The sequence below is a fragment of the Caretta caretta genome, chromosome 26 (assembly GCF_965140235.1).
Source record: "Caretta caretta isolate rCarCar2 chromosome 26, rCarCar1.hap1, whole genome shotgun sequence".
Classification (NCBI taxonomy): Eukaryota; Metazoa; Chordata; order Testudines; family Cheloniidae; genus Caretta; species Caretta caretta.
The window spans coordinates 7,992,017-8,010,808 of NC_134231.1; the positions used below are offsets into that span (position 1 = coordinate 7,992,017).

General features: G+C 44.8%; 1 protein-coding gene across 1 annotated transcript in view; it reads right to left on the reverse strand.

Annotated features, from left to right (window-relative positions):
* Nucleotides 1-18,792, reverse strand: part of EBF2 (EBF transcription factor 2) — a 182,741-nt gene that overhangs the window by 52,653 nt on the left and 111,296 nt on the right. The window contains exon 7 of the mRNA XM_048829490.2: nucleotides 3,474-3,555. Within this exon, the coding sequence (XP_048685447.1) occupies nucleotides 3,474-3,555 (82 nt within the window). The remainder of the gene's footprint in view (nucleotides 1-3,473; nucleotides 3,556-18,792) is intronic.

Sequence of the window (18,792 nt, forward strand, 5' to 3'; positions counted from 1 at the left end):
GCGTAACCAGCAGCCAGGCGATTTGCCTCAACCTCCCACCCCGCCATAAACGTCTCCCCCTTACTCTCACAGATATTGTGGAGCACACAGCAAGCAGTAATAACAGTGGGAATATTGGTTTCGCTGAGGTCTAAGCGAGTCAATAAACTGCGCCAGCGCGCCTTTAAACGTCCAAATGCACATTCTACCACCATTCTGCACTTGCTCAGCCTGTAGTTGAACAGCTCCTGACCACTGTCCAGGCTGCCTGTGTACGGCTTCATGAGCCATGGCATTAAGGGGTAGGCTGGGTCCCCAAGGATACATATAGGCATTTCAACATCCCCAACAGTTATTTTCTGGTCTGGGAATAAAGTCCCTTCCTGCAGCTTTTGAAACAGACCAGAGTTCCTGAAGATGCGAGCATCATGCACCTTTCCCGGCCATCCCACGTTGATGTTGGTGAAACGTCCCTTGTGATCCACCAGAGCTTGCAGCACTATCGAAAAGTACCCCTTGCGGTTTATGTACTCGGCGGCTTGGTGCTCCGGTGCCAAGATAGGGATATGGGTTCCATCTATAGCCCCACCACAGTTAGGGAATCCCATTGCAGCAAAGCCATCCACTATGACCTGCACATTTCCCAGGGTCACTACCCTTGATATCAGCAGATCTTTGATTGCGTGGGCTACTTGCATCACAGCAGCCCCCACAGTAGATTTGCCCACTCCAAATTGATTCCCAACTGACCGGTAGCTGTCTGGCGTTGCAAGCTTCCACAGGGCTATCGCCACTCGCTTCTCAACTGTGAGGGCTGCTCTCATCTTGGTATTCATGCGCTTCAGGACAGGGGAAAGCAAGTCACAAAGTTCCATGAAAGTGCCCTTACGCATGCGAAAGTTTCGTAGCCACTGGGAATCGTCCCAGACCTGCAACACTATGCGGTCCCACCAGTCTGTGCTTGTTTCCCGAGCCCAGAATCGGCGTTCCACAGCATGAACCTGCCCCATTAGCACCATGATGCATGCATTGTCAGGGCCCATGCTTTCAGAGAAATCTGTGTCCATGTCCTGATCACTCACGGGACCGCGCTGACGTCGCCTCCTCGCCCGGTATCGCGTTGCCATGTTCTGGTGCTGCATATACTGCTGGATAATGCGTGTGGTGGTTAATGTGCTCCTAATTGCCAAAGTGAGCTGAGCGGGCTCCATGCTTGCCGTGGTATGGCGTCCGCACAGAAAAAAGGCGCGGAACGATTGTCTGCCGTTGCTCTGACGGAGGGAGGGGCGACTGACGACACGGCTTACAGGGTTGGCTTCAGGGAGCTAAAATCAACAAAGGGGGTGCCTGTACATCAAGGAGTATTTCAGGCAGGACTGCACAGAGGGTTCCAATAAGAAATGGTGCACCTAAGTTATCGTTGTTATTGGAACAAGGAGGTTAGCCTGGCCTCTGATTGATACATGGCTAGATTTACCTCGCTGCACCTTCTCTGTGAGTGACTGCAGTGTGACCTAGAGGAATGAGTCCCCTAGACAGGGGAGGAGGCAAATGAGTACAAAACAAATCTGGTCTATTTCTTGTTTTGACCCACTCCATCTATCTTTTACATCTTTGGCTGGCAGCAGACGGTGCAGAAGGACTGCATGCCATCCACATCTCATGGCTGCTCGGCAGAAGATGGTACAGTACGCCTGCTAGCCATCCCCATCTCTTGCCTGCCTGGCAGAAGATGGTGCAATACGACTGCTAGCAATCCTCATCTCTTGCCTGCCTGGCAGAAGATGGTACAGTACGACTGCTAGCAGTCCGTATCGCCTGCCTGCTCACCATAAGACGGTTCAATAGGACTGACTGCAGGACTAAAGAGAATGACCTGGTCAAGTCACTCCAAATGTAGTCCCTGCGCCCATGTCTGCCCAGGCGCTCCCAGCCGACGCGGCCAGGAGCACCTCGGACACGATGAGGACGACTACCAGTCGTATTGCACCGTCTGCTGCCAGAAGGCAAGGGGTTACTGCTACTGTGCAGCAAAGCCGTACCGCGTCTGCCAGCACCCAGGAGACATAGGGTGACGGTTACCTGAGCGGGCTCCATGCTTGCTGTGGTATGGCGTCTGCACAGGTAACTCAGGAAAAAAGGCGCGAAATGATTGTCTGCCCTTGCTTTCACGGGGGGAGGGAGGGAACGGGAGGCTGACGATATGTACCCAGAACCACCCGCGACAATGTTTTAGCCCCATCAGGCATTGGGATCTCAACCCAGAATTCCAATGGGCAGCGGAGACTGCGGGAACTGTGGGATAGCTACCCACAGTGCAACGCTCCGGAAGTCGACGCTTGCCTCGGTACTGTGGAAGCGCTCCGCCGAGTTAATGCACTTAATGCACTTAGAGCATTTTCTGTGGGGACACACACACTCGAATTTATAAAACCGATTTCTAAAAAACCGACTTCTATAAATTCGACCTTATTCCGTAGTGTAGACATACCCTTAAAGAGGTCAGTGAGCTGCATTATCCGCATATAACAGGTAGGAACTCTGAGGCACAGAGACATGGAATGACTTGCTCAGAGTTGCACAGTGTGTCAGAGTCAGGGACAGAACCTAGATTTCCTGAGTTGCAATTCGGTAACCTAGTCACTAGACCACATTGTCTCTCTGTGCATGGGATACGGAGGAGCCATTTTTAAGGTCACATTTCTACGGTGACCTCTGGAATGTCACTTTTCTCACCACGGAGAGTGCTCTGCAGTGCTTCCAGGCAGCATTAGAAATGGTTATCGTTTGTGCGAGGGATGAATTACAGGTGCAATATTTATTTATTAAGTCTAGTTGCTTAAAATATTTGGGGTGAGAGAGGAGAGACGGTGTCTGCCTTTCTCCTCACCAGTGTTTGCAACCTGACACACTTCACCTCCCTCTGTGGTTTTATTAGCTGGTATTCTCAATACATCAGCGACAGCGATGATGAAACCAGTGGCAGATTTCTCTGCAAAGCAGCTGGGCCATTGTCCCATGGGTCTTGTTGCTTTGCCGTGTGAGATCTTAAAGTGACCATGACAATTTTGGCTGCTGTTTTTAAAGAGGCTGAAAGGGAGGGTATGCAAGAGTTAAAAAGCAGGGGAGAGTGGGGAGTAGAAAGGAGGGGTGCTTGTGTACCATGTACACAGCTACTGTGAAAAATTCTGAGGCATCTAAGTATCACAAACATGATCCCTGCTGTGGGTGTGAGTGCTTTGCCCGAGGGTGTCAAATCAAATATCCACCGCTGGTTGGTACAGTACATTGCCCCCTCTTGGGGATTCAGAGGGGGCGGGGGGAGAAGAAAAAAAGGTTTAAATGCAGCAAATGAAGAAAATCTTTAACAATATCTGAAGCGGTTTATCATTTACTGTCACCTTGTTTATTATGAACAATATAGGTGAAAAAAAAATGGGGGGAAAGAAAGGAAAGCAGACAACTTACTTAATGTCAAGTCTCCGAACGCTTACCTGGAAACGTCTCATGTCTCTGGGGTTCCCTGCTGTTTTCAAACAATTCTGATTGCACTTGAGGAAAAATTTCAAGAAGAATCTGCAAAGAGAAAAGACTGTGTCACTTCTATTAACAAGAAACTAACATCTAGTATTATTTTACCTGCTTTGCATTGATGCAAGCGTGCATCATCGTGATGTACGTGAGGGTATATAAACCAGACTGTCTGAAAAACTTAAAAATAAATCACATTTCTTGCTGAAATTTGTTACTTATAAGAAACATCTAATGTGATTCTAAATGAAATAGGAAATTAAATGTCCTCTTTTGGCTAGATCCTTAGTTGGTGTAAGTCAGCCTAGCTCCACATAGCTACACTGGCGCATACCTGCTAAGAATCTGGCATTCTATTTTTTGAAGTGTCCTTACTTGTGTATTTGACTGCCCTTTCTGTTTAGCCAGTTTCCCTTATTTCTTCTGTTGTCTGTGTAGGTCTTTTGTGCAACAACATCGGAGGATAATGCTATTGTAAAAACCACAACAATTGGCAGGGTAACTCTGGGGCAGGTGAAAGACCTGAAACTACTTTAAGCTCATTAAAAAAAAAGCTGACCAGATTTCATGTTGACAGTTAGTTACTAAATTTTTATTAAAGATAAACAGAACTGTTGACCGTCCAAATTACAATCTTACATAATAGTAAGAGAAAGGGTGACAAAAACAGAAATTAAGGGAATATAGCAGACCCAATGCAGAATATAGGTGATGATTTAGAGTAGGTATACATGCTGGTGCTGTCAAAGTTATCAATGATTTTTTTTTTCTGTCAAATACACCGATCCTTCGTACTTTACAATTCTGCATGGTCGTAGGTTGTCATTTATGTAAGTTGCATTTCCAGCACTCTAGGCAGAAACTGCCGAACGTTATGAACCACAGTGCTTGGATTTTGCGCAGCCTTGACATGCTATCACTCGAGAGCCGTTCTCAACAGGCCCTTCCATGTGAATAAGCAAATCCATCTTTCTAATGATGGCTGCACTGATAAGACTCATGAATTTCAGGAGTGCAAGGGGTTAACACAACCGTTTGCAAACATTTTCACTTTTCAGATACAAAATACCCCCCAACCATGCTATCACGATCCCAGCGTGACAAATGAGAAATATTTAAAGTGTCCTCCATCGTGAATGTGCACAACTTCCGTGATTCTGTTCTCGGAGCACATTTACATTTGGAGAACAAAACAGGTTGAACTGGGACAAGAAAATCTGTGTAGGCTACGAGAGGGAGGGAGGACGCATGAGTATAGGAGAGAGATTTTAAATAGTTGAAGAATTGGCATGGAATACAGTGAACAATTTATTTATTTATTTCGCTTGCTGAGTGCTTTTCTTAAAAAAAAAAAGAAAAGAAAAAGAAATCAGCTTTTGCAGTAAGTTAAAGTCCCAGGTGAGCAAGGCCTATTTCCCTTTCTGTTACTATGACAACGATTTTTTACCGCAGTCCCAAAGTCCCTTCAGAACTCACACATTCATGCCTTGAATTAGAACTTTAAAGGAGAAAGATGTATATTTTCCAGGGTTTACCAACAACAAAATAATAATAATAATAAACCAGAAATCAACTTGGCTTCCTCACCGCACTTTTTATTTACGCCTCTCAAACATCCACTCCCCCCAGCACACAAAATAAATACTTAAGAATCTGATTCCTTTCTATGTGTCTCAAAAAATAACAACGGCAATCCTCCCCACAACCCCCCCTCCCCCGAAGAGATTAGAAAGATGGGCCCACAACAAAAATACCCTCCTATGGGGTTCTGCTGCACTAAAGGGTTCCATTATTTTTAAACCAGTCTGAACCTTTTCTGACCCTTTCTCTCATATGTTTCACAAAGGAAAACTATCATTTTAGCCCAATCATTTGCTGCTCGCTTTCCCTTTGCTCACAATTGTATTAATTCTTGGTTCTGTGTATGTTGCAGATAAAGGTAAAAGCACAGTGTCCGTACTGCAGTCTCTTTTCACTTTGGTATTCAAGTTCAGCAGTGGAAGATGGATCAATGCTCCGTTGTCAGAGGGAAACTTCTATGAACAGAGCCCTAGTCACTTGGCTGTACAGAGAACCAAAAATCATACAAAACTTCATGTTTTACGAGCAGAGCTGAGTGAATGCAGCAAAAACATATTCACTAATATTCTTGCAAATAAGTCCTGTTGATTCCTTTTGGTGTGGAATTCACGATCCCTTTTATTTGAATTTTTTGGCGAGAAACATTTTGTTTGCAAATACGTTTCCAGAAAGAAAAAACCCTTGTGCATACTAGCACACGGGAATATTTGCAAGTTCAAGCCAGAAACGCTCTCGCTTGCAAACACTCTTTTTGCTGCGTTCAAACCATTACAAATGCTGGCAGATAATCTGCAAAAAGACAACAGGACCTCTCCTGTTTAGGAAGTTTAGGTCATCCAAGCTGGGAAAACAAATAATGTCATGTGACCGAAGCAAGCAACTATCCCGAACAAATATTGGAGACCATTTGCCAACAAACCATAAGCTAACTATTCGTAGAGTAATTGCAAACAAAGTCTTAAGAATCATGACCTGTTTGTGGGTAACAGGCAAATGGAAATAAGGGCTAAATTAATCAGAAAAATTATTTCCAACTTCAATTTTTTTACCTCTTTCTCTTCACGTAGGTCCACACAGACAGAAATTCAACCCAAGTAGAGCCTCTTAGAACCCAGGAAGGGAACCAAACCCAAAATATTTGGAGCCAGATCCTCAGATGGTGTTAATGAGCAAAACTCCATTGAAGTCTGAGCCACCAACTGAAGATCTAGACCATAACTTTCTTTTTTTAATTAAAGAAAACCATTCATTGCTCCTTGTAGGCCTGATCACCCCCTATGAGATGCCAAGAGCCCTCATCTCTCATTGACCTCATTGGAATGGAGACAGCTCAGCACCCCAGCACATTGAGGCTTCGGGGATCTGCCCCAAGATACTCAACAACTAGTGATTTGCAGTGCCCCATCCAAGACATTTTAAAGGGGCCTGACTTTCAGGAAATGCTGAGCCCCTGCCTGCTGAAAATCAAACTTTAAAGTGTCTTAAGCTGGCCCCCCAACATCATTAGAGTCACCGCTGAAAATCTTAGCCAGGGTATTTAATATTTTAGCGTTCTAGTATCATTCTGCCATTGCCTAAATTGTGGCTTATGACATTTATATTTTCTTCAGAGCCCAGTGGATATACTAATGTGCTTAATGTTTCCCCCCTGGTTTTAGACTTAAACACATGCACAGAGGAATTTTCATCTTTCCTCCAGTTGAATCAGGTCGCTCACTCTCTCCTTTCAGGTATTTTCCAGTCAATTTTAACTGCAACTGGGCACCCGTATAAAGTATTCGGCCTGTCATTATATATATCCATATATATCTTAAATGGTTGCATCTGGGAAAGGCATTAATATTTATTGAGGCATTACCATAAAAATGAAATTTTTTGGTGGAGGAAACAGAGGAGGCAAGGCTTAACATTGAATGAAGTTGATTTAGGGGTAACCGGAGAATTACAGAGGGGCTTTATTAATTTTCTTAAATTAGAACCTTTAGCAACTTTTTGGACTTAACCCACACATGCATCAAGAAAAGAAAAAATTGACCCTGTTTCTTAGCTGGCCTTTGTTCCTCCATAAGAACCATGCTCGCTATGGGTTTAGCAGACTGCTGAGTTTCCAGCCAAAAAGTGAGAGATATGGCTCATTCATACTGTATATCAGCGTTCGAGGTACTGAGGGACAAGCAAGCTAACTTTGAATGACTACCACTAAATATCTGGCAGGGCTATAGAAGACTTGGGTATTTTAATGCATGTGCATCAAAAATAATTAAGAGATGTTTTCGGCCACCATTTTTTAAAATTCTTTTTTGTTCCTCCTCAGATTAGGTTCCTCTGTCCACAACCAGAGAGGGCCTTGGAGGGGTCATGTTGGAAGACCCTGCACATACTACCAAAAATCTGTTTTAGTATCCTGCTGTCACCAATTATTGGTAAAGTACTGTACCACTACGGGGCTCTGTATACAGAAACGGAGAATGGTCTAGTAGATAGGGCACTGGACTAGCACCCAGGAGACCTGGATTTGGTTCTCAGCCTGGCCACCGACTTCTTGTGTGACTTTGGGCAAGTCACTTAATGGCCTGGGCTATATAGGAGGAGGTGGTCGGACTAGGTGATCACAGAGGTCCCTTCTAGCTTTAGAATCTATTAATCTACCCAAACCTCCATTTCCTAGCTGTAAACTGGGGCCAGAGACTGCCTCTTAGTGGGTGTACACAGAGCTAAGCACAGATCTCAGCTGGCATATCTAAGCACTAATATAATACTACTAACAATATAACTATTAAAAAAACCCCAATGAAATCAGCTCTGCTCTACCAAATGCTTATATTCTAAAGACCTGATCCTTTGAGGTGGTGATATCCCTCAGCTTCCATTAATCTCAGAGCCGAGGGCAGTCAGCACCTCACAGCGCTATGGTTTAATGGCACAAGTACATACAGCAGGGGAAATAATAAAGTGCAACGTACAGACATTACAGCTTGTGGCAATGAGGACCAGGCAGGATTTTAGCAGCCAGAGGAAGCAGAGGGAGGGCACTTAGCAATGATTAATTGGGAGGCCATTCTGACACGTAAGGAAAGGCACGGAGGAAAGGACGCCATTGGGAGAGGGAGAACGAGATGAAGGGACAGAAGACAGAGCAAGAAGTGGAGGCAGAGAAATGACCTTCTCACCTCAGAGAAGTAGATTGGGCAGAATTGTGGAGAGATCTGGAGGGGACCAGAAACCGGACCTGAATGCAGATGCATGTGCAGAGGGTAATGCTGGTGTCAGGACCTGATCCCAAGCTCATTGCCAAAGACTGACAATGATGCCAACATGATTCTGATCAGGCGGAGAGAGGCCACTTTCTTGGTTTCCCTGGCATTTAAAAAGACTATGCCTGCCCCACTCCCTTTTAAGTTGCAGGGCCCAAATATCCTGCAATTACCTTTTATTTGGGCCCCTGTCCAGCAGACACATCATGCAGGGAGAGTTCTTGCCTCTGCCACTCCCTGCAAACCAAACAGCTACAGACAGGGCCTCCTGTCTGGCATTTGCCCGGGTGGGACCCAGTCTAACAGGTCTTTTCCAACACTCACTCTCCTAATCCCGTAGGAGCACGACCTAACATTTCAATGGGAATGCCTCCATGCAACATGGCGGCGGTGGTGGGGTGTGTCTGTGGAAGGCTGTGTCTGTGGAAGGCTGTGGCGATGCCTATCCTTTCTTAATCTCTATTCTCCAGGGATTAAGAAGAGTCCGGTTCAAAGCCCACTGACATCAGTGGCAGTCTTTCCATGACTCCAGCGACGTTTGGATTGGGGCACCAAAGAGCAATCCAACATGCAGCAGAGGGAAGTTCATTTTTTCAATCTATTAAAAAACAAACAAACCAACCCACAAGATTTGGGACTTGTCAGTCTTCCCATTTGGAGCCACAGAAAGTCTTGACGTTTTGATAGCCCCGTCCTGGGGCTTCTAAAGTGTTTTATAAACTTCAGTTCATTTAGCCACCCTAAGGCCTTTTGAGGTCCAGCAGATGTGGGTGACTGTCACCATTTTACAGATGAGGCAAGTGCGGGCCAGAAAGGGGGGAGGAATTGCTCCCCACCCCATGGCAAGTCCGCTGTAAAGCTGAGTCAAGAACTCAGCTCTCTCAGTCCTCTGCCTTAACCACCCTTCCTCTCACCATTTGATTGCCTGCTCACAATAGTGCCGCTGTTTCAGAGGTGAAATATCAGGAGAATTCCAGAGATGTGATTTCATCCTTGTAAGTGGCTCTCCTGGGCATTAAAAAAAAACAAAAAAAACCAACGCACTTGAAAAGCAAATCCAGAGACAAATTGGGTTTATTTGGCTTGCTGTGGAACTCAGACTCACAGCCCTAGTAACTTTCTCGCACAAGAATGTACCTACTTCGCGTTTTCCCGCAAATCCTATGATGCTATCATGTACCTGGAGATCGTGAGATGACGACATCCTGCCTCCAGAAACTGAAGTGTTACCAAAAAGTCAGAGCATGAATGTAAAAGAAAAGCGCTGTGCTGCTATTTTGAATAGCCTTGTTTTAATGTAACTATATTAATATTAAACAGCCCAAGAACCACGTCAGAAGGATCATAACATGAAGGGTTTGATGCCAGCTTCACCAAAGCAAGGAAATTCTGAACTCAGGGTCTCAGTAGTCTCTTAAGTCACCCATGTGTGTCTTGGAACGGCAGGCTCTGAGGTCGGTGCGACACGTAACCTAACCCGATGCTACAACACAAAAGGAACAACAGGACAAATGGGAAGGGTTTATTCTGAATTCCCTGCTTTGGTGTGGACTCAGGTCTTGCACAATTTAAGTAGGGGTTTAAAATTGGTTAATTGCATTTATCGGATATCATCATCTTGATGAATATCTCAATATCTTCTGTATAATCTGCACATTATTCGCTGGAGTCATTCTGCTCTATGTCAGCACGGATTATTAGGGAGTCAATCAGAGGACCACCCACTTTTTCAGCAGTTACAGGCATGGGACACTTCACAACAGTAATCTACATCATACGTGCACTGTACTGGTGTAAACAGTGGCGGATGCTACAAGAATACACACACAACAGTTAATTTATCTTCACCACACTCCTCTGTGCTAGCTGCTAACCTCCCCCCTCCCAGGTTACGGATGGGGAAACCAACCCATGTAGGTCAAGTAACTTGCCCAGGTTTGTAGCGGGAGCCACTGTTGGCCGAGGGAATAGAAACCAAATGACTCGGTCCCGGATCTGTGCTCAGGGCACTAGACCATGCAGAGATTCCATTTGCACAACAGAGGCTTTTTAAGCAGGCACATTGTGGCTCCATTCTAGGGTGCCCCCGACATTGCTTTGGAAAATCAGGGAGCACTTCACTCCCATCAGATAAAATCGCCTGCTCCAATCCACAGGGATAGAGCTACAGGAGCACCAAACGGCAGCCCCACTTCTTCTCTCCAACCAGCCCTACGTTGCCGGTGTAGAGTCAGAGCAAGTGCTGAGCTCAGGGCTCCGGCTGACGTCAGTGGGAGCCAGACCTGCATGAGGGAGGTGCGCAGAGATGCAGCGGGGGTTTCAGAGAGTCTGATCCAGTGTCCTCATTCAATTGTAATATGTACAGGAACTGTCCTCCACATTCTTGAATCCCTGCTCTGCCTGCCTGTATTTTCCCTGCTTTAGACAAAGGGTATGGGCCACGGCAAGGGTTACAGCGCCAGGGTGTAGATACTTGATACGGTGACAAAAGTGGTTTTTCTGTCCACCTCCTCGCAATGTCTATCCCAGGGTTTAGGTCAGCTTTACTACGTTTCACATCCCTGAGTGACATAGCTAGGTCTCAGTTCAGGCCTCAGACTCCTTCTGCCCAGCTCTCAGGCTCTTCCTCTTCCTAAACCTCAGCTTTCATTCCCCTATTAGTTTCATGACTCCATCCTTACCAATTATGACTGACACAGTCACCTACATCTCTACCAAGTTACCTCTCTCTCCTCCAAATCCTTCCTTGTCCCTTAGCTTTCCAGCACTGATCTCTGCTGTTACCCCCATTTTACAGAGGGGTTACGTGATTTCCCCAAGTGTTCTGTGGAGCACTGGGAACTGAACACAGTTCTGCTGAGTCCCAGTCCAGTGCCTTACTCACAAAACTATCCCTCCTCGCACATCCTCTCTCTCTCTCTCTAGAACACGTGTGGCCAAACTGGGGCTTGTGAGCCACATGTAGCTCTTTTACAGTTAAAATGCAGCATGAGTATGCTCCCACGTTCCCACCCCCCATTCTCCGCCTACCCAGACTGGGCTGGGGGAGCTCAGGGCTTCTGCCCCGTGGTGGGGTGATGGGGAAGTCCCAGACGACTGGAAAAAGGTTAATGTAGTGCCCATCTTTAAAAAAGGGAAGGAGGAGGATCCTGGGAACTACAGGCCAGTCAGCCTCACCTCAGTCCCTGGAAAAATCATGGAGCAGGTCCTCAAGGAATCAATTCTGAAGCACTTAGAGGAGAGGAAAGTGATCAGGAACAGTCAGCATGGATTCACCAAGGGCAACTCATGCTTGACTAATTTAATTGCCTTCTATGACGAGATAACTGGCTCTGTGGATGAGGGAAAAGCGGTGGATGTGTTGTTCCTTGACTTTAGCAAAGCTTTTCACACCGTCTCCCACAGTATTCTTGCCAGCAAGTTAAAGAAGTATGGGCTGGATGAATGGACTATAAGGTGGACAGAAAGTTGGCTAGATTGTCGGGCTCAATGAGTAGCGATCCATGGCTCCATGTCTAGTTGGCAGCCAGTATCAAGGTTCGGTCCTTGGGCCGGTTTTGTTCAATATCTTCATAAATGATCTGGAGGATGGCGTGGATTGCACCCTCAGCAAGTTTGCAGATGACACTAAACTGGGAGGAGAGGTAGATACGCTGGAGGATAGGGATAGGATACAGAGGAACCTAGACAAATTAGAGGATTGGGCCAAAAGAAATCTGATGAGGTTCAACAAGGACAAGTGCAGAGTCCTGCACTTGGGACGGAAGAATCCAATGCACCGCTACAGACTAGGGACCGAGTGGCTCGGCAGCAGTTCTGCAGAAAAGGACCTAGGGGTGACAGTGGACGAGAAGCTGGATATGAGCCAACAGCGTGCCCTTGTTGCCAAGAAAGCCAATGGCATTTTGGGATGTATACGTAGGGGCATTGCCAGCAGATCGAGGGACGTGATCGTTCCCCTCTATTCGACATTGGTGAGGCCTCATCTGGAGTACTGTGTCCAGTTTTGCGCCCCACACTACAAGAAGAATGTGGAAAAAATGGAAAACGTCCAGCTGAGGGCAACAAAAATGATTAGGGGACTGGAACACATGACTTATGAGGAGAGGCTGAGGGAACTGGGATTGTTTAGTCTGCGGAAGAGAAGAATGAGGGGGGATTTGATAGCTGCTTTCAACTACCTGAAAGGGGGTTCCAAAGAGGATGGATCTAGACTGTTCTCAATGGTAGCAGATGACAGAACAAGGAGTAATGGTCTCAAGTTGCAGTGGGGGAGGTTTAGGTTGGATATTAGGAAAAACTTTTTCACGAGGAGGGTGGTGAAATACTGGAATGCGTTACCTAGGGAGGTGGTGGAATCTCCTTCCTTAGATATTTTTAAGGTCAGCCTTGACAAAGCCCTGGCTGGGATGACTTAGTTGGGGATTGGTCCTGCTTTGAGCAGGGGGTTGGACTAGATGACCTCCTGAGGTTCCTTCCAACCCTGATATTCTATGATTCTATTACTAGGGGCTTCTGCACTGCGGGGGAGGGGGGGTGTCTAAGGTATTTAGCCCCACGGAGAGTCATGGGGGCAGAAACCCCATGCCCTGACAGGCACTGCCCCATGGGGCAGGCTGTGTGTGTCTTGCTGCTCTCGAACTTCTGAAGATTATTGTATGTGGCTCAGTAAATTTGGCCACTCCTGCTGTAGAATAAAATACAACATTCCTTGCTGTCCTGTGGCTGGGGTGTTTTTAAGAGCTCATTTAAGTTCTAAACTAAGAATAATCAAATGTAAAGCTACAACACACCACCCAAGCCCAGCCACATATAGATCAGTAAATGCAATGTTTATCGGCACATATTTTGCACATTCTTTGCTTTATACACTAATTTCTTCTCTGAAATAGACTGTGGTCCGCTGTCAGCGGACAACAGCAGACCTATAAATCCAAGGCTCCGATTCTCGCCCATTTGGTAAACAATTCACTTATGAGGTCTAGCAATATGATCCCTTCTTCAAGGAACTGGGATTGCACGAGCGTGCATTGCCTGTGACATACACAGGCACTTCTCAGTGCTGCATGGCAACACTCGCTAGGAAAGAGAATCTCCAAGGAAAACCTCCTTGTTTTTTTGCACTCTGATGAAAATCTGACACCATTAATGAAAATAATAATTGAACTCTATGGGCTCAAATTGAAAATGAAACACAACACTAACAGCGTGTTTGTAATTGCAATTGTTCTCCAAAAAAGCCTTTTGAGGGCTTTTTGCAATATTAGCAGTTTCCCTTTTTCCTTCGGGTTTTCCTTCTACTCCAAAACTTTCCAGTAACTTACAAGACAATGGCTGAGAGCTTATTTATACAGTAAAATCCAGATTATTCACACCATTTGGCCCATAACCAAATGTGTTAGCATAATCAGAAGTCAGTACACAGGAAGTCAATAAAAACAGGGGATTGGGCTGGCTGCTTGTTGGAACGTAAGGTTCAAATATTATTCTGATTTGTGCAGTAGCACTTACAGGCGCTAGGTAGTCACATCATAAGAGAATTTAGAGTCTAAAGAGACAAAGCAGACAAAGGGAGGGAGGGAGGAGGGATCTTTTCCCCATTTTACAGATGGGGAATTGAGGCACAGAAAGATTAAAGTGACTTGCCTGAGATCACAGAGCAACTCTGCAATCAAGCTGTGAATTAAATGAAGGTCTTTCACATCCCAACCTGTGCCTTTACCACGTCCTCTCAATAGAAAAACAGTGGTGACACTTCTGTGTCTGAGAAAACGAATTCTGAACAGGATTTCAGATGAAATTCTCCTCCGTTACATCCACACTTTGCACTACGCAATCTCAGTTAAACCCATGCCAACTTCTGTAGTGCTCTGTATTTTTGGTTACACCCATACCTTCTTCTGCGGTGCTTTACCCTTGTAGCTACACTGTACAGATCTTTGTAGTGCTATGGTCTCCGAGTTATATTTTGCAAACCCTATTGGCTACAAAGAGATTTGCATGCGGTGCAAGCGGGAGGAGAATTTGACCTCCATTCATTTTCTCCAGTGCAGTGACTATTGCTTGGAAAGTACAAAATTAAGTTATTTGGCACCCATCTAACCCAGTGAATTTATCTTTGGATTCTTCCACCACCTCCTTCACAAAAACAATCCATGCTAGGCTGAACTGTGAACACCAATTACTGAACTGTGAACACCAAGTCTTTTTGCTGCTGATTGGTCCACTGGTTTTTACTATTGCTGCCAGATGGTAGAGGCCAGAGCATAAAAACTCTCTACCCTGCCATTAATTCAGCACTTGGTAATAACTTTCCCGTGACTCCAGGAGATCGGAACGTTGGGCAGACGTGAATGTTTGGAGACAGAATCAAGGTTAGGCACCTATTTTACACCTGCCAGAGTGGATCTCACTCAGATGAATGCTCTCACTCATCTATGAAGTCAAGAGCATTGCGTGTCCCTAAACTGTTGTTGTATGGAATAAATATGCATTCATTTGCCGAGGAAGCAGAATGACATCCAAGCACCTTGGATCCAAATACATCTTTCCCCTTCCTCCTCCAAGGTCTATTCAGTTTGTAGTTTTACACCTATTGTACTTATGGGTCTACTCACTGATGACCTTGAATCTGAGCACTGATGTAACGTTATATTCCTCTGACAGATTTATAGATTGGCAGATAAGGGTGCATTCCTTCCCAAAGACAGGACAGCATCCAATGTTTGTTAGCATCATTCAACTAAAACTGACTTTTCACCTGCTCCCATACCATATGCAGCTGCAAATTTTTAAATTAAACTATGAAGCCATGCATAAATTTACATATATTACAGACTAGCCTCTCCATTTAACATGCAAATGTACTCCAATGTTTCAGAACACCTTCTGTCGCTAATTAATTTGCTGAATTATAATTAGACTAATCCTGCATAATTAATAAGCACAGATTTTTTTTTAATTTCTAAGCAGCTTGATGAGATCATTCACTTCCTTCTATAAACTGCTAAGTAACTGTTAAAAAAAATCTGGAAAGAACATATGTGAAAAGGTATGTTTGATGTCGCATACAAATTCAAACTAGCGGACAAGATACAAGAAAGTCAAGATTAATATAGGTATATGGATGAAGCAAACGTTCAGACCATTATTTTCAGAGGCAGAGACTAATGTGCTCTTTGTCTCCATGTCTTCTTCCTTGGGCTTTTACCTTCTGAGATCATAGACTGAGACGGGAAAGGATTACAGAACCGTATGTAGCATTAGGAGATGATATGATATTAACACGCCCTTGTATATCAAAACACTCTCCCTGTACATGCTGTGTGAGGATAAGCTCCTTTGATGGTATTTGGAATTGTTTTCATTTCAGCTGCCAAAACCAACGGAGATCATTCTAGTGAAACGATTAAGTGTCATTAGTACTAGATCCATTCAGTAATGATTAAAATGAAGGGTCTCGCTTTAATGCTGAAGAGCTTCGTCTCAAACAAACATGTGTGTCAAAGTGTTCCAAAAAAAAAAAAAAAGTGCCATTGTATAGCGCAGCAACATGACTCGGTGTCTATTCCCGACTTGCAAGGCTACCCTAATGCATAAAGGAGACCAAGTATGGAGATCTCAACAAGTGATTTAATTGTGCAGAAAAGGGGCAGCCACACACTCAAAAAAGAAATCTGTGGACTGAGCACAGGTAGAATTTTGTGGGATATTTAGTAAGCGATCATGCAAGCTAGAAATAACACAGGTTCAGCTTGTAAGGTTCTCATTTAGTTTTCACTTAGTCCTTAACTCAGTTAGCATCCCCACTGAGCCAGGGATTCAGGGTTTGACCCACACGGACGGGATCAGGGGAAACGTGTTCCCTTTCTGAGAAGTTATTGAACCATTTAGAATCAGCAAAGAGATGGCTTGGGAAGGGGGATGGATTTCACTTAGTTCCACCCCAAATAACTGAGATCAACCACTCTCACGCCAAGAGATACGTTTGTTTGGAAAGGGGCATGATGCACCAAGACGTTGAAAAACGACCAGCGATTTTGGCTAGCCAACTGGGGACGCCGTAAAGGGGCCTGATTTTCAGAGGGCAGGTGCTCAGCATTTTCTGTCAATCCGGCCTCCTCACCCATTTTAGGTCTCCTCATAGAAGACTGATGTGTACGAACCTTAGATGCTTAAATTATATTTAGCTTCAGACTCAAGGCCAAGTTAGTTAAGGAGAAGAAAAGTTATCCAGACCTTCTAAACCGCACCGACCACCCACACTGAACCCTAACCACCTGACTGACAGGGTGATGGCAACAAACTAACAGGTTGCTCCATGTCATCCTGGAGCTAGACGATACCCCTAGAGGAAGAGCTTCTGTAATGATTCTCTGCTGTATTAGCTTTAGGTGGCCACCGTATACACAGAGCTTTTCCATAGCCACTTAATGTGCCCATTGGATGCCCAGAAGTCCAAGAAGAGGAAAATAAATAGAAAGCTGCTTTTTTATTTCTTTTATATGAGATCTCTCTCTTTATCTATCTTTAACATATCTATCTCAATAGGTGAGATAGATACTGAGTAAGGACTTCAAACCAAAACAAACCAGTGGAACATGCACCCAATCCTGGTTTTTTACACTAGGGGCATTACACTAGAGCTGAGTTGGACCAGAGATATTAGCCCTCGGTCACACAGGGAGTCCGAGGCAGAGACAGGACGAGAACTCAGATCTCTGGTATACCAATTCAGTCCAGTGTACATGGTCAAGCCAACTGATATTCTGTTATTCTTTTGAGTCAATTCTTGCAGCAAAGTAATGAGAATTTCCTGGTGCATTTTCCAGTTCTAACATGCGGCCACCAACAAATTTCAACATCCACACCTCTTGGGGGTTATTGATTTTCAGGGTTTCCTACCATCTCACAATTCCCTGACTGTGGAAATGGTCATCAGTGGTGTCGAACTAACATGGGCTCCAGGAAAGTTTTCAGCTTTTTCATTTCAGACCTCTTCAGAGCCCTCTCCAATATCTGCTCTTCTGTGGAGGCAGAGAAAATGACCAGCCTTAACTTTTCCTGTTCGCCTCAAAAAATATTCTGACGCCATCTTTAGCTGCGCTTTAACATTTTGCACCAAAATCAGTTAATTTTCACTAGCAAAACAGCAGAAATTCATAAAAGTTTCATATTTGGGGGCAATACAAAATAATTTTGCACACTGTATGTATGGATATTTTTTTTAAATCACCCAATTTAAAGTAATTCCAACTTTCCCTCCAAACATCTCATCCATCTCTTCTTGCTAGCTTGCAAATGTAATTAACCTTTTCAGTACCCTTTGCGATAGTGTATGCATGCCAGAGGCTTGGAAAGATGCAGTATTTCAGTCGGGAAAATAACCACACATTAGAGCCCCGCGTGGGAATATTCTTAATCCCACTCCCACCCATTCCCGCTATGATGGCAGCGGGTCGTGCAAGATCCTGGTCCTGCTGCAGGGCTCTACCGCACATCAAATGAGAAACTACAAACGTGAACAGTATCTACTGGCAATGGGTGGGTGTCAAAAAATGCAGCTCAGATACTTTTCCAGTTTGAGTGAAAAAGATTCTCTTCCCTTACTTCAATTTTGCATCTTTGTTTGGCTCAGTTAACAGGCTGACGGTGCTCAAGAACATTTTACTTTGCTTGTTTCTGGCCTGTCAGTGATTTACGTCCTGCCCTGAAATGTTATAAAGATGCCCAGGACGTAGGCCAACATTTTCAGAAACGGCGAATGATTTTGAAATCATTTAGCTTCATGAGCTTCAAGAGAGCTCATTTTCAGAGGGCAGGTGCTCAGCACTGCCTCAAAACCCAGGCCCCTGTAAGGTGTTTCAAACTGGGCACTCCAAAATTGAAGCATTCAAAAATCACCGGTCAATGTTGACATCTTGGCCTTAAGGTTTGCCATAAAACCATGGCCCACTAAGTCAGGTATTCTTCCTCTGGATAATATCTGGTGCTACAGAAGTAATTGTTCTTCTCACTACACACACAATGTACCTAGCTGATTGTGCTGCGCTGTTAATGAGGAAAGAAACCTGCTTTTTGACCCTTAAAGTGATCGATTTATACCCTAAGGCATGAGATTAATCTCATTTTAGCAGGTATATGTAATACTCTGGCCTCGGGTCTGATCCTACACCACTTCAGACAACAGAAGCTCTGCCATTGAGTTTAATGGGTATAGGATTGGGCTTGTAGTGCGTGAGATCACATTTTGTTTTCATGGCTGCCTCCAGTGAAATTAGGAGCCTGCTACATACAGACAGCAAGCAGAGCTACTCCTTGAACAGAGTGGTGGGGGCTTGTGCTTTTGGTCGGGAAGGCCACAGGTTTGATCCACTTGTGACCATCACAGTGTCCGTACATAAGTGACCACGAGTTCCTTGCACATAATTTTATTGTCAGTTGCACC